This window comes from Homalodisca vitripennis, chromosome 8 (genome assembly GCF_021130785.1).
Source record: "Homalodisca vitripennis isolate AUS2020 chromosome 8, UT_GWSS_2.1, whole genome shotgun sequence".
In the NCBI taxonomy this organism is placed as follows: Eukaryota; Metazoa; Arthropoda; class Insecta; order Hemiptera; family Cicadellidae; genus Homalodisca; species Homalodisca vitripennis.
The window spans coordinates 38536755-38550857 of NC_060214.1; the positions used below are offsets into that span (position 1 = coordinate 38536755).

The following is a 14103-nucleotide window of genomic DNA, read 5'->3' on the forward strand; positions in this document are numbered from 1 at the left end:
GTTAGATATCGTACTTCTTGAGTTCTGTGTAAATCCAAACTTCACTGAAAAATTAAAAATTCATAGCTTATCTGGTGTTTTAAAAAAGTACATTTAAGTGACAATGTTGTGCAATCTAAACTTAGATCCTTCAAAAAACAGTTCAATGCATTTTTAATGAAATTATGTCTACAATTATCTTCTTGTTTAGATATGAACACGACCATATTTGATCCCCTCACAATTGAAAAATATTTCCCACAAACATAATGGGTTTTCTAGCATCTTGAAGCCATTAAAACACTTTTTATCATCCTTTATAGCAATTTAATTGAGTTTTATGGTGTTCATTACCATTTGAAACTCAACAAAGTCACGTAGTTAAAAGTAAAATATTAGCTTTATTATCTGGAAGTGTTTAAAGTTTATACATATGACAAGTGAATTGTTCATATTAATTAATCAGTACCAGTTTGTTATAATAAATATTTTGTCAATTTCGATTTATATAACCGGGTCTGATTATCGTACTTTTCCCGGAAATTTTCAAAAATTATATATTATAAAGGGACATAGCGATAGTAAACGTCTTACATCTTATTATACTTTCTAATCATCCAAAAAAACATTAGATTATATATTTTAACACAATTAAAGAGTAATTTTTACCGCTTAGCTGACACAAATTGATTTAGCAATATTCACTTTACATCTTGGAACATAATAGTATAAAAATCCATTTAATATTGAATTCAAAAAACAGATTCTCATCATACAAAAATATTTACGGATAATATATAATTAACCCGTATAGTTTCACAGGTACGAAAAAATGAACCGTTTTATCAGATGTAAAACTTAAATCTGTTACATATGTTAAACATCATATTTAAATAAAAACTACGCAAGGTGTTGCGATTCTATTACCTTACCTTAAGCAAAGATAAGATCTCGGAATGTAGTATATAATGTAAAAAATCATATTTAAACATTAATCCATACTAGCCTGATAAAGCAAATTCTTTATTCTCATAAAAAAAATTTAAAACACTTTTAGGATTAAATCATTTCAGTAGTGTAATTATGGAGGATGTGTTTTTTTTAAGTTATTATGAATTCGCATCCACACGATTTTTAGATACTTGATAATTTAATTTTTTACTTTAAAAAATCAAACTTTTTTTATTTTATAAATTAAACGTGAGAGAAATATAAACTTAAAAAGAAAAAGTAAAAAGCGTATCGATGCATATTAATTATATGTTTAAAGTTATTTATTCATATGGGGTAAAACTCAAGATCGTTCCACAAGTTATCTTACATAAGTCTATTACTAACTACCTGATACTCTTATGAACCGGCTATATTGTCTCCGAAGCCGTTATTTTAGTCATATAAGAACAATGCTAAACTTCAAATAGTTTGACGAATTTATTTTAATTCACAAAATGATTTTGGATGGATCGTTTGATATGTAGATCTAATTCCCAGCATAAGTATGTTACTTTTAAAATATATTTAAAATACATAATATTACAAACTTATAATTTTCAATATTAAATAATGTAGTACAAAAGGTTTTTTGTAACTTTATTGTAACCAAGAATTCAGAAATTTAGAAGGAAGAAAACTTTGGGAATTTATAAAATTAAAAATCGGTTGGGTACGCATCTTACGTATTTATAAGACCAGCAATGTATTAAGGGCACACAAGTGTTAAAAACTTTGCAATTCTATTAGGGGATACAACTCTTAGTCAATTTGTACTTTATAAGCATACAATCCGGATTTTTTTTAAATCGAAAGATGGATTTCCTCTAAGAAATAAACCAATCATCAGCCCCGTTAGCTTTGGTAGAATCGATATGGGAATCAAAATTGGTAAAAACATAAAAATGATGATTCTTTTCCCTAAGTTATATTTTACTTAGCTAGACCCATTTATACGCCACTAACATATATAAATGTCAATGGCGCTGTGTAGCAAGTACAATGGTTTTCGCAAGATAACCGAATTAAGCAATGTCCAGCGTGGCTTCTGCTTGGTTTTGGTGGTCGCAGAGCTATCTTGTCCTTGCAAGCAGGTCGCCTGTCCAACCATAGTTGGTGGTTCGGAGGTCACCTTTAAGCAGTTAGTTCCAGGTCATGTGTTAGAGAGGACTTCTTAGCCTTAAATTCACCTGGTAAAATAAGATATCAAATTAATTCCTAACTATTTAAATTGTTGACTCTCAGTGTCCTTATATAGTTGTATGACTGTAATATAAATATTATTTTTGAGACATAGGGTCGGCTGTAAGTCTGTACAATAGGTTTTTGGACAAAAATAATTGGAGGCAAACATTATCGTTTCATATTTTTGATTAATTTGATACATTAAACCTCTGCCACATTTAACGCGGCTGTCGATGAATATTTGTCTATGGAATTATTTCTGTATCGATATTAAAGCAAAAGCAGTTTGTGTGCTTACAAAGTGCAATTCGGCACTCAGCTCCTAGACTACCAAGGTCAGTTTACTACAGCAGGTTCTATATGGATATTTTTAAAGTAAATAAGAATACTTTAAGGCAGTTGTAATGCCGTGTGTGATGACGTCATGCCCAGATGCTACCAGCTTATCCCGTGATCATTGTATGATGGCGCGCGACAATACTGTAGTGAATCAACCCTAAAAGCTCGACATTACAATGATCCCTAATGGTTGCCGTGTCATTACCTCCCTTCACATTTCCACTAATGGTGAATAGTTTCCGGCTGAACTTCGCTCTCTCTATTTTTTATAAATTTTAATTAATTGTGGTACTTGTTTACAGATATAACGGTTAAGATTACGTTCGGAGCGTTTACTATTTTTGAACATTAATATCTTAAAAGTAATTTAAGAAATACACGAGTATCAGTGTAATAATTTTAATTTGGGACCATACAAATTTACTTCGTCATCATTACAAGTTTGTTTGAGTTAAACACTATAATTAATTATATTGTAAATTTAAGTAGTATGCTGAGTATTAGTGAAGCCTATTAAACGAGTCGCTAAAGTATCTTTCTGTCAGTCCACACGATACAGGAGTACAAAATGACCCAGAGACTATATATTCAACATAGAGTTTAATTATTGTAAAAACTCATCATTGAAGGATGTCACTAAGGTACCACAATTTCTCTGTTGTCTGCTGGTGAAATAAACATATGTTTTCAGTATGAATGTCTGTCCATACGTCTGCCATGGACATTTAAAATTAAGTGGATTATTGTATGCAAACCTCATTAAAACCTTTTACTAGAAACGTGGTTTGGACTTATTTTTCTCTAACCTTACTTATTATTCAAATCCGAGTAAATATTGTTTCTCCTACGTTTCTATCTTCTTAGTTATAATCTTCTTTCCTTCTTCTTCTCAAGCCGTGAAAATTGTATTCTTATTTTATTCAGAGCTAATGATAGAGGCTTTCATATTTCTTTTTAAGAGGTCTCGTTTGATTCTTGTGCTTCACTCGCAGTCGTTTCTCCTCAGCTGGTTCCTAGAGGTTTTTTCTCTGTAGGTATCCTTTCTTCATTTTCTCACCCCTGTTCTATTCCTGATCGTTTTCTTGACTTTTGTGCCATTGCCAGATTTCTAAAGTGCCCATGCTTTCTTCATTATTAATCTTAAAAACTCCTAAAACTCTTACATAATTGCATCCGTAGGTACGTAGTTAAAATGTAGGTTTTCCCTCTTTGTCGTTCCAAGACGCGCTTCCAACGAAACATAGAGAGAGGGCTAAAACATCCCCATTTGAGAATATAATCATTTCCAAAGGAAGGCCCATACGGACTAGCATTCCAAGATATGTTTGATACTGAGGGAAGATTGAAATGTTACTTGTCTTAAAGGACCACCACTTAGTTGCCCTATGATTGGCTAAATGTGATAGCTTCTTTGGTAGACGCAGGCAACCATATTCTGGCAAGATAAGTTAAGTATAGTATATGGTAGATAAAGGACTGTGCAAGAATGTGAAAAATTTCTTCCAGACCATTGCCCACCTATGATAATATATCTATGATTGATCAAAGAAATGGTTAAAGGTAAAGAATGTCTTATTTCACCAAGTGAAGATCGTATAAGAAACCCTCTAACATTTTACCTGGTGACATAAAGATTAAAGGTAACCTCCAAACCACCATTAATGGTCGGACAGTCGTAATTGTTTGCAAGGCAGGACAGCATAGTTACCGCCCATCCAAGCAGCAGCCGCGCTCAACGTTGCGCGATAACCGCCATACCTGCTATAATACGCCGATGGAAATTATCGCGGTACCCAACACACTTGGCATAAAATCGACTAGTTAGTGTGAAGAGAAAAATTTCATGTTTTGCGTTTTACATTTTACATGTCGTGCGAGGTATTTTTGAGATACGGGACTGAAAAAAGATGAGTGAAAATATAAGGACATAGAGATCACTGAAGATATACGTCTGGTCACAAATTATTAAACGGAACATCAAATACCAGTCAAACTGCCATCCTGAAACTTTTAAAGGTTCGGAAATTCATTCTTCCCAAACACAATTGTGCTTGTAATGAATGATGTATCAAAGCGTGTGGCAAATTATATATGTATTTGCAAGGTTGGTAGTTAATAACACTCAAATCATCCGTAATACTTAACACTATCGCAAACTCTTTTAACTACCATCGAATTGTTCACGTTTAATCTTAAAATTAGCAAAGATTATGGAATTTACGTCATATTATGGTCACTAATCTGAGACTGCTACAGGTTACTGGGTAACAGCAAACAGTTCGGTTAATACTAGTGTTAGGATTCACTGCGTACAGTAAACAACTAAAAAATAAAAAAAACATAGTTTACGATAGTACTCAGATAGCTACAATTAGTATGTTATTCTCAATGTATCTAAAATACGTTTCCGAAAAATATTGACTATGGTAGTTTTATTATAGTTATTCTCAATGTAATAAATACACGAAGTACTGACAGCGCGGGAACATAACTTAGATATTTGTGAAGTAAAACATCTCTTCTGTTGAGCCGTTTAGGGTAAACCAGACACGCGGATTTATTCCCTTAAGTAACTCAATTTCGCCGCTACTCGAGTCGGTGTATAGGGTTGTGAAGTAAAACACCACTCTTCAGTTGAGCCGTTTAGGGTAAACCAGACACGCGGATTTATTCCCTTAAGTAACTCAATTTCGCCGCTACTCGAGTCGGTGTATAGGGTTGTGAAGTAAAACACCACTCTTCAGTTGAGCCGTTTAGGGTAAACCAGACACGCGGATTTATTCCCTTAAGTAACTCAATTTCGCCGCTACTCGAGTCGGTGTATAGGGTTGTGAAGTAAAACATCTCTTCAGTTGAGCCGTTTAGGGTAAACCAGACACGCGGATTTATTCCCTTAAGTAACTCAATTTCGCCGCTACTCGAGTCGGTGTATAGGGTTGTGAAGTAAAACATCTCTTCAGTTGAGCCGTTTAGGGTAAACCAGACACGCGGATTTATTCCCTTAAGTAACTCAATTTCGCCGCTACTCGAGTCGGTGTAAAGGGTTGTGAAGTAAAACATCTCTTCTGTTGAGCCGTTTAGGGTAAACCAGACACGCGGATTTATTCCCTTAAGTAACTCAATTTCGCCGCTACTCGAGTCGGTGTATAGGGTTGTGAAGGGGGAGTGGAGGGAGGAAAGCACTGAAATGTTGACGTCTCGTCGCCGCTATTTTATTTTGATTCGCTGTATGACAATATCATCTAGCTGGTTTGCTGAGTATGCGGCAATAAATACTCCAGTCCTTATAAACGGTTTACTATAACAGTTTATTGAACTAAAATCTACTTTTTGATTCACATCAAATGTAATTATTGGAATATTGGAAAAATTTAAATATATCACATCGCATACTGATTAATGTAATAATACATTTAATATAAACATTAAACTTACGTTGATTATGTGCATATATACCGATAAAATAAATTATCTTTGGTTGTAATAATTTTTGGCGATTTACGACGTACAACATAAATTATTTAGATAATCATAAAAAAGTTAAAATCATTACGAATAATGTTTATTATTATTAATGATTATTAATTTATTTCAGCTATAATTTAAAATATAAATAACAATGTAAGATAATTTTTTAAATTCATTATAAGAGCATTTGTGCAGTATTAACGTTTACACAGATTTATTTCATCGGTAACACACACACACGAGCACACACACACACAACGCATAAACACACACACACGCGCAGAAACACACACACACACACACACACACACACACACACACACATATATATATATATATATATATATATATATATATATAATGTTTATTTTTGTCACATACAAGATTTGTTTGATACACTATTTGTTATCAGTTATATTTATTACCTAATCGTGTAACAGTATATATTAAACTTATTTTGTCTGAAATGCTCTTACAAGAATCACTTTTAACTTTTTACATATTTAATACGATACTAACAATGTTTAGATTTTATGATCTTGGTCTCTCCCCAAAAATATAATTTTTCGATATTGATAAATATGGAATACAAAATGGAAACTACCAGGCAAGTTCATGTTTTTACGCACTTATGCATTGCATTATGTTTTTAACGTCTTTTGCTATTTGAAATTTTTCAAGGGTAGCTCGTAAAAGGGCAAAATAGGATATTTAATAATATGTAACAAAATTTGTAAAAGGTTTTCATACAGATCACTAGAATTGGCTGCATTAATACCCTTAATGGTAAAAAGTCAAGATTTTTAATTTACCACTCAACTACAGGAGGTGAAAATTTTAAATCGTTTAGTTATAATGTATATTATCTGCTCGCATAGACTATACGAAGTAAACTACTAAAATTTTCAGAAAAGATTTGCCCACGAAAAGGTGTTTCAAGGTTTTGATAATATTCACGCTATCGTGACCCAGGTTTTCAGAATCCTCCTAAACACTTTTTTGTACAAATGAGGTTGAAACCCGAAACTCTAAGATATGCCATTTCAGTATTTCAGTTATTACTAAACCTACCTGTTCCATATTATTAAAACTTTGGCTGTATTTCACAAAACTTGAGATTTATTTATCATTCAAAATACCACAAATAACTCGAATTTTATTTACAAAATAAACTGTCTGATAAGATAACTACAACAAGCCGCCCTTATAGTTGTTAAGTACAACTATAAGTTAGAATTTATGCATCATAAAATTAACTTTTGGCTATAAAACTAAATAAGATTGCAAGTAAAGAAACAAAACATGTCTTGAAGCGCAGTAATATAATGTGTATACGGAGCGGCGCTGTAATGTTGAAACATTTTTATTCTCTTAAGACAATGATTTGTCAGTGTCTAAGCGGTCTAAGCGGTCTAAGCGGTCTAAGCGGTCTAAGCGGTCTAAGCGGTCTGAGCGGTCTAAGCGGTCTAAGCGTCTAAGCGGTCTAAGCGGTCTAAGCGGTCTAAGCGGTCTAAGCGGTCTAAGCGGTCTAAGCGGTCTGAGCGGTCTGAGCGGTCTAAGCGGTCTAAGCGGTCTAAGCGGTCTAAGCGGTCTAAGCGGCCACAAACCTCTTTCAAGTGACTTATCGGCCTCTCAACAGAAACACTGTCTGGAGACTAACAGCAGATCTCTTCGTTCTATAACATGTTTTTGTTTATTACAATTTTTAAACTGACATGTATGTGAATGGAAGTATTAAAATTAATAAAGGAGGAAAAATGAAAAATCATGGAAACGAAATAGTTGCTAGGAAGAGGGTGGTCAAAAATATATTCAGTACTTTGCCCTTCGCATTTTCCCCACCATGAAGTGACAGTTTTGCTCCGTTGAAGTTATACCAATATATTCCTTTATTTGAGTGAAGAGCGATATTAAAACAATTTTATAACAATATATAGTTTATTCTTCGTTACAACGTGATTTGTTTACAGAGTACAAACACGTTTTTGGTCCAATGTGTGAGAACGTAAAAAATGGCTAACACTGCAAAAATAAAAAACAATTATAAAAAAGCTTTTTATTATTCAAAATCCTTGGCCTTTAAAACATGTCGATACTTATTATATTTTATTGTTGTGAGCTGAAAAAATAAAGAGAACGTGGTTATGGTAAATATACTTTCAATTGCGTTTAATGGAAATAAGAGTTCACTAATTTTGATGAGATTGTTCTATAATGCCACACCTCGTATTACTTAACAGCCTTTATTAACTTTGAATCTACAGGAATTTCACGAGAATGGTGGTAGGATATAAGACTAAACTAAAATTTGCCTTGATCTAACAACCTCTAAAAAGGTATATACAACTCTGAAACAGTACTAAAATAATGGACTCTCTAATGTTTGGGGGCCATGGATATTTATTTGTCCTAGACTTCCCATTGAGGTGCACGTATAAAATTAATTACCATTCATGGACGAACATGATCTTATCCATGTACAAATTCATTTGCATAACAAAATTTTGAAATTCAAACATAATTCCTTTGCGATGCATTTCCTACTATCAGTTATATTACGTACGCTAGGCCTAAGCTAAATCTCATAGATATGCAAATGTATCGAACTCAGTGCAAAATTTCAGTTATCCAGCTCAATTTACTCTCGGAGATATCCTGTGGGTAGTCAGACAGATGGAAATGACTTTCACTTTGAAACTGCAGTACATATGCTCCATGCTCAAATATTCCATTTTTATCAGTAATTGAACTCAAAATGTACAAATAAAAGTATAAATGTCTCGCCCTTTGTTGTTCATCCTACTGGAAAAACGAAACAATTTAAAATTAAATGTTCTCTACATTTGTAAAACCCGTCAAACGTGATTTTATGTTAGTTGATAATTTACAAACAAATGACATATAACTAGCCTTCACAGTATAACTAAGCAGTTATAGGGGGAAGAGTTGATTTAATATGATTTAGGTCTAGATCACCTTCCACTAATGCAGCTACTGATGTGCTGAAATCTACTCGCTGAATTTTTCTTGTCTCTTCGGACGAACACTACCACAGCCATTTCCGAGCCATAATTATTAAAATGTTGCAATTTATATTTAATTATTGTCATTCAGTAAAAGCGAATGTTATTTTTTTGTAGCTGTAGGCTACAATCTAAAATTACTAGTCTGTGTCTTAGAGAAGTTTAAAACTGATTTCTAAATTGTTCTAAACAGAAAAACAAGAAATAAGATGAATCTCACTAGAATATCACTTGTTTCATATACACGTTTCAGGAAAAGTTTGAATCGCAGGTAATAATGTTAACTTATTCAAGGTAATAAAGGAAAGTGTCTCGTAAATTGTGGAAATTAAATAACTCAAAATAATATTTGTATAAAATATTTTGATTTATTTACGCTAATATGTATATATTCATGGAAATATAACACAAATCTTATGTTACAGCAATGATTCTAATTAACAATAAGTATACAAGAAGATATTCCAAAAATAACAGATAAATATTTTATTTATATTCTTTATAAAAACACCACGATACATCAATATTATTACATAATATCAAAACACAACAAAGCCGTTACATAGCAACTTATAAGCACAAATTGGCTATAATGGAATATTTAAAAATCCACATAGCTACTTGTTGACTTCCTCAAGTATTCACTTGAATAATTTTAACACGTCCACTTTTGCATATTTTTTTACTAGTTTTATTGACAAGGTTTCGATGTTGAAGGACTCATTAAAATATGTCTTAACTTTAGGAAACAACAAGCAACTAGTGTTGGTCTACCAAATAAAACACTATATTCTAAGTGATCCATTTATAAGGCAACCAAATGTGTTAGCAGTGAAATCTATGATGGACAAAAGTACAAAAAGAATGTAAATCTAATGATGATATCACAATAATAATAGTGAAAAGCCGTTAAAGCTTTGAAACATGAAATTGGTGTCACGCAATAATGATGAAGTGTTCGAGAACATAGCTTTTAGAACAACGATAACCGAAATCTTAACAGCTTATAGTATTTAAGATTTAAATATTACACACACATGAAGATTAACTGACATGGGAAACATGTACTATGCAAATAATATGAGGCTATGGTGAAGCATTACTATTATGATATGTAAGTGAATATTGTTATACGAGTAAGAGTACGCTTCAAAAGTAACATTACAAAGGAAGCACAGACATCTTTTTTAAGTTTTGAAATGTACAAACGAAAGTAAAGATAAACTTTTCAAGCTTATCGCTCACTACATCAGTTGTTTACCAGTCAATAACACTGCCTGAATTAAGCATACGTGTGTGATTCGAGTAGATTTCGTCTTTTATAAAAGCAAACTCTAATTTTTAGAAAAAAGGCCTTGGCATATTTTTTGTAGCTGCGATATTTTGTTCATAGTAAGGATAAAACTGTATAAGCCTTTTTGAGGATTCAGCATCGAAGGAAGGCACAATGTACCATGACCAGAGCATGATGGGTTATCTAAGAAAACTACCATATACCAAACCTAAAATTTAGTGATAAACAAGTTAAAGGGTTTATTACTGTTTTATTAAATAATAAAAAGAATCATACTCCATGAGGTTTAAAACGGTCCAAATTTTATAATACTTAATTATGACCAAAAGCTAACGTTTTAAAATAATTATAAAAATATAGAATAGTGAAATGTAACGCTAATTTGATATGTTCAAATTAATTAATATCAAGAAAAACATTACTATATGTCTTAGGCGATGTACATTTAAGAAAGGTTATGACGTTTTTATTAGCGAAATCAACTGAAACAAGTAGAGTTTTATTAATAGTCTATTTACATAATATTTTGTTATGGAATTATTCACACCATAAGTGTGAAATATAAAAACGTTTTAAAAAGTCAAAACTAACTGTGATAAATTCACGTTGGAAAAACTCCTGTTATTATTTAATGGAGTTTTAATCAATTGCATTCGGAGACGATATTATAAACATATACTTCGTACACAAAAAGCTAAAAATAACTTTTTGCTATAACTATATAACTTATTTTTATACATGTGTTTTATATGACGTTTAAGACAACATCAAGATATGTAAAATCAATTCATTCTAGAAATGGCTTATAATTTTGTTAAGTATCTAATGTGATTTTATGTTAAGGCATAATTACCAGCTAGGTGTACAGCATGCAGTGCAACATGTATATTAAAATAAGATGTTAGCCAAATTTAGATGAACTGAATTATAAGTACATTGTATTAAGTTATTATTATACATTAACTCCGAGATTTCGCATTGTGGCATCAACAAACAACTTCAATAATCTGGCATATACAGTGTGACCAAAACATTAAATATAATAAAAAAATATCCCTACACTTAATCCCAGTAACTAACTACTATTATAAAAATATGTATAAGTAGTTCTTTAATGCTATGAAAAATATAAGACTAACCTTGCATGTTATAATAAATATTGTTACACAAAAAGACTAATTTTTAAATATATTGAAGTAAATACGCTCATTTATTATTTGAGAAATTGACTACAACCTCTACTTTAAATTATATAGAGTCAAATATTTATCACGAACAGTACATGAATAGTTATATTAAAATATGTTTTAAAAGAAGTAAACTTTTAAGTAAAAGTAACTATTAACTAATCATTGAACATTAAATTCATAGATTCTTAAACTAAAATTAGCGGCTAAAACATTACATAAATAATATGAAAAGTTATTAAACTCTAAATCACTAAATAATTTGTACTGGAATGCCGGTAGGGTCGTGTACATTTTATTTATAAAAGTACTAAGAATACTTTATGTTATTTCTGAATAAGGTCATTTAAATTAATTTTCAGTGGAACAGTGAAGCCGTAACAACATGTTTACGGGTATTAACTATTATTTTTGTGCTGGTTATGCCACAAAGATCAATATAACACTTTGGTTTATTAACGAAACTGAGTATTCAGTATTGAAGCCGCAGTATATAGGCAAAATATAACTCAGGGAAATTGGAATAAGATACAAAAACTAATTTTTTATATACAAAGAGTTAAACAAATTTATTAATAGTACGCTATTCCAACAAGTCTTGATATTAATTTGCTTAAGTGGTGTAAACAAGTTTAACTACAATTTAGATCAATTATGGATCTTGCACATTCCGGAATGCTACAAGATTCAAAATGAGAATTAAGGTTGTCTAAAAGGTCTCCATAAAAACGAGTCCATTTCGAGGTAGGTATTGCCAAGCTTTAAAACAACTTTTAAAAGCCACTTCATTGAAATTTATGGGTTTTTACAGTTGTCTGTTTTTGGCTTTAAGGTAGCATCTTACAGTTAATGGATATTTTGAAGAGGATAATTTTCAAAAATGAAGAATACAATGCCAATGATAAAATTTGTTGTGATAAGAAATTCGGATATTGCATATGAATTTTACATTTGCTCCCATGCACTTGCTGTATGTGTAACTTCAAAGATAAAGAGCGGTTATTTGTGTTTATAAACTAAACTTGAACTATATTGATAGCTCAATGGACTGTTTTAATTTGTTATGAGTGTACAGCTTTTTAATGATAATTTATTTTGTTATTTCGATTTCAGTTAGTTAATTATTTATTGCTATAAGTATGTCTCAATATCCGGAAACAGATTTTAAGACCAAAAGTTAATTCCCTATATTTAATTCAGTGAAAACCTATTCGATTAATTTTATTGCATTTCAGTCCTTTCAATTTAAACGAGATAGAACGTATTACCCTAGTGTGATAATAATTTCAGAAACTATGGCTAATATTGTATGCGTTATATCATAACGCAAAATGCGGCATTGGACTTTGTAAAATGTAACGTATTTTTCTGATCAAAATGCTGCAATTGTTTGAAGTAATAGAACAGGAAAGTTGGAGACAAAGTGTAGCACGACCCTGCAGCTCCTACTAGTGGTTGTGAAGGAATGTGCGGATGGACTGAACCAGTCCTGCAGCCAGAATTAACGGGCTGCTTTTCTTCCTTAGCTAGGGATTCGACTGGGATGCCATGCGGATCCTCGCCGTTTCCCGGGACTTGTTGTGAACCTCCGTGGTCCTCAGCGTGATCCCGAATATGTCCTCATGATAGCGGTTCTCATCCTGAAACAGTATTTAATACAAATTTTATCAAGGATCTGCCAGTATTCTTTATTCATATGTGCCACCTTTCGACCATTGTGATGTGACCATTGGAAAGAATTGCTAACGAAGAAGTACAGTGAAAAAAATTTTTAATTGGTTAAACCACCAGACAGACCTAAGGTATATATCTTCCACAGGAAGTATAAACAAATAAATGTCGCCTCTACAGATTCAACGGGTTTTTTTGTTCTCTTAGGAGAAGAAGCTTATAAACTGAACTTGATCCTGTAAGATCCTTAAAGCTGCTTCCGGAGTGACAGGATATTCAGGATGGGTAAGGTTAGAGGGTAGGGGCAGCCTCCAATGGAGATCCATTAGGAACAATTAGGACACTAATCTCAAAGGAATGGGTCGTGGCAAATAAACATTTTCTAAAAACGGATCCCTATATTCATGGGAAGTTACAATAAATAAATATATATGTATATATATATATATATATATATATATATATATATATATATACATATATAAACAATAAAAGAAAAAGACTTCACAAAAATCCTTTAATATTTCGACTATATTGTCGTTTTCAAAAAGGTACAATAAGTATATATATATATATATATATATATATATATATTTATATATTTATTATTGCATATATAATAAATATATATATACACGCTCTGTGGTGTAATGGTAGCACATTCAGCCGGCAAGTGAGAGATCCGGGTTCGACTCCCGGCGGAGCAAGTACTTTTTGCGATTCAGTGTTTATTGAAATTATATATATATATATATACATATATGTATTGTGTGTGTGTGTGTGTGTGTGTTCATATTAATGTTAGTGTAAGCAAAATAACTTCTATAATAATGGGAAGGTTTTTATATAAATATGATGATGATTTAAAAATTTTAAATCAGTAATGCCAAACAGCAATAGATATGTCTCGTAATGTAGTCCTACAATAAAACAAAACTCAAGGATACGGCTAACCTGACTTATTGTG

At 31.8% G+C, this 14103-nt stretch overlaps 1 protein-coding gene across 1 annotated transcript in view; it reads right to left on the reverse strand.

The window, feature by feature from the left end:
* Positions 1-9327: 9327 nt before the first annotated feature.
* LOC124367569 (nitric oxide synthase, salivary gland-like) overlaps positions 9328-14103 on the reverse strand; it is a 301691-nt gene continuing 296915 nt past the window's right edge. Inside the window, 1 exon segment of the mRNA XM_046824506.1 lies at positions 9328-13105. Coding sequence (XP_046680462.1) covers positions 12992-13105 — 114 coding nt within the window. The 3' untranslated portion in view covers positions 9328-12991.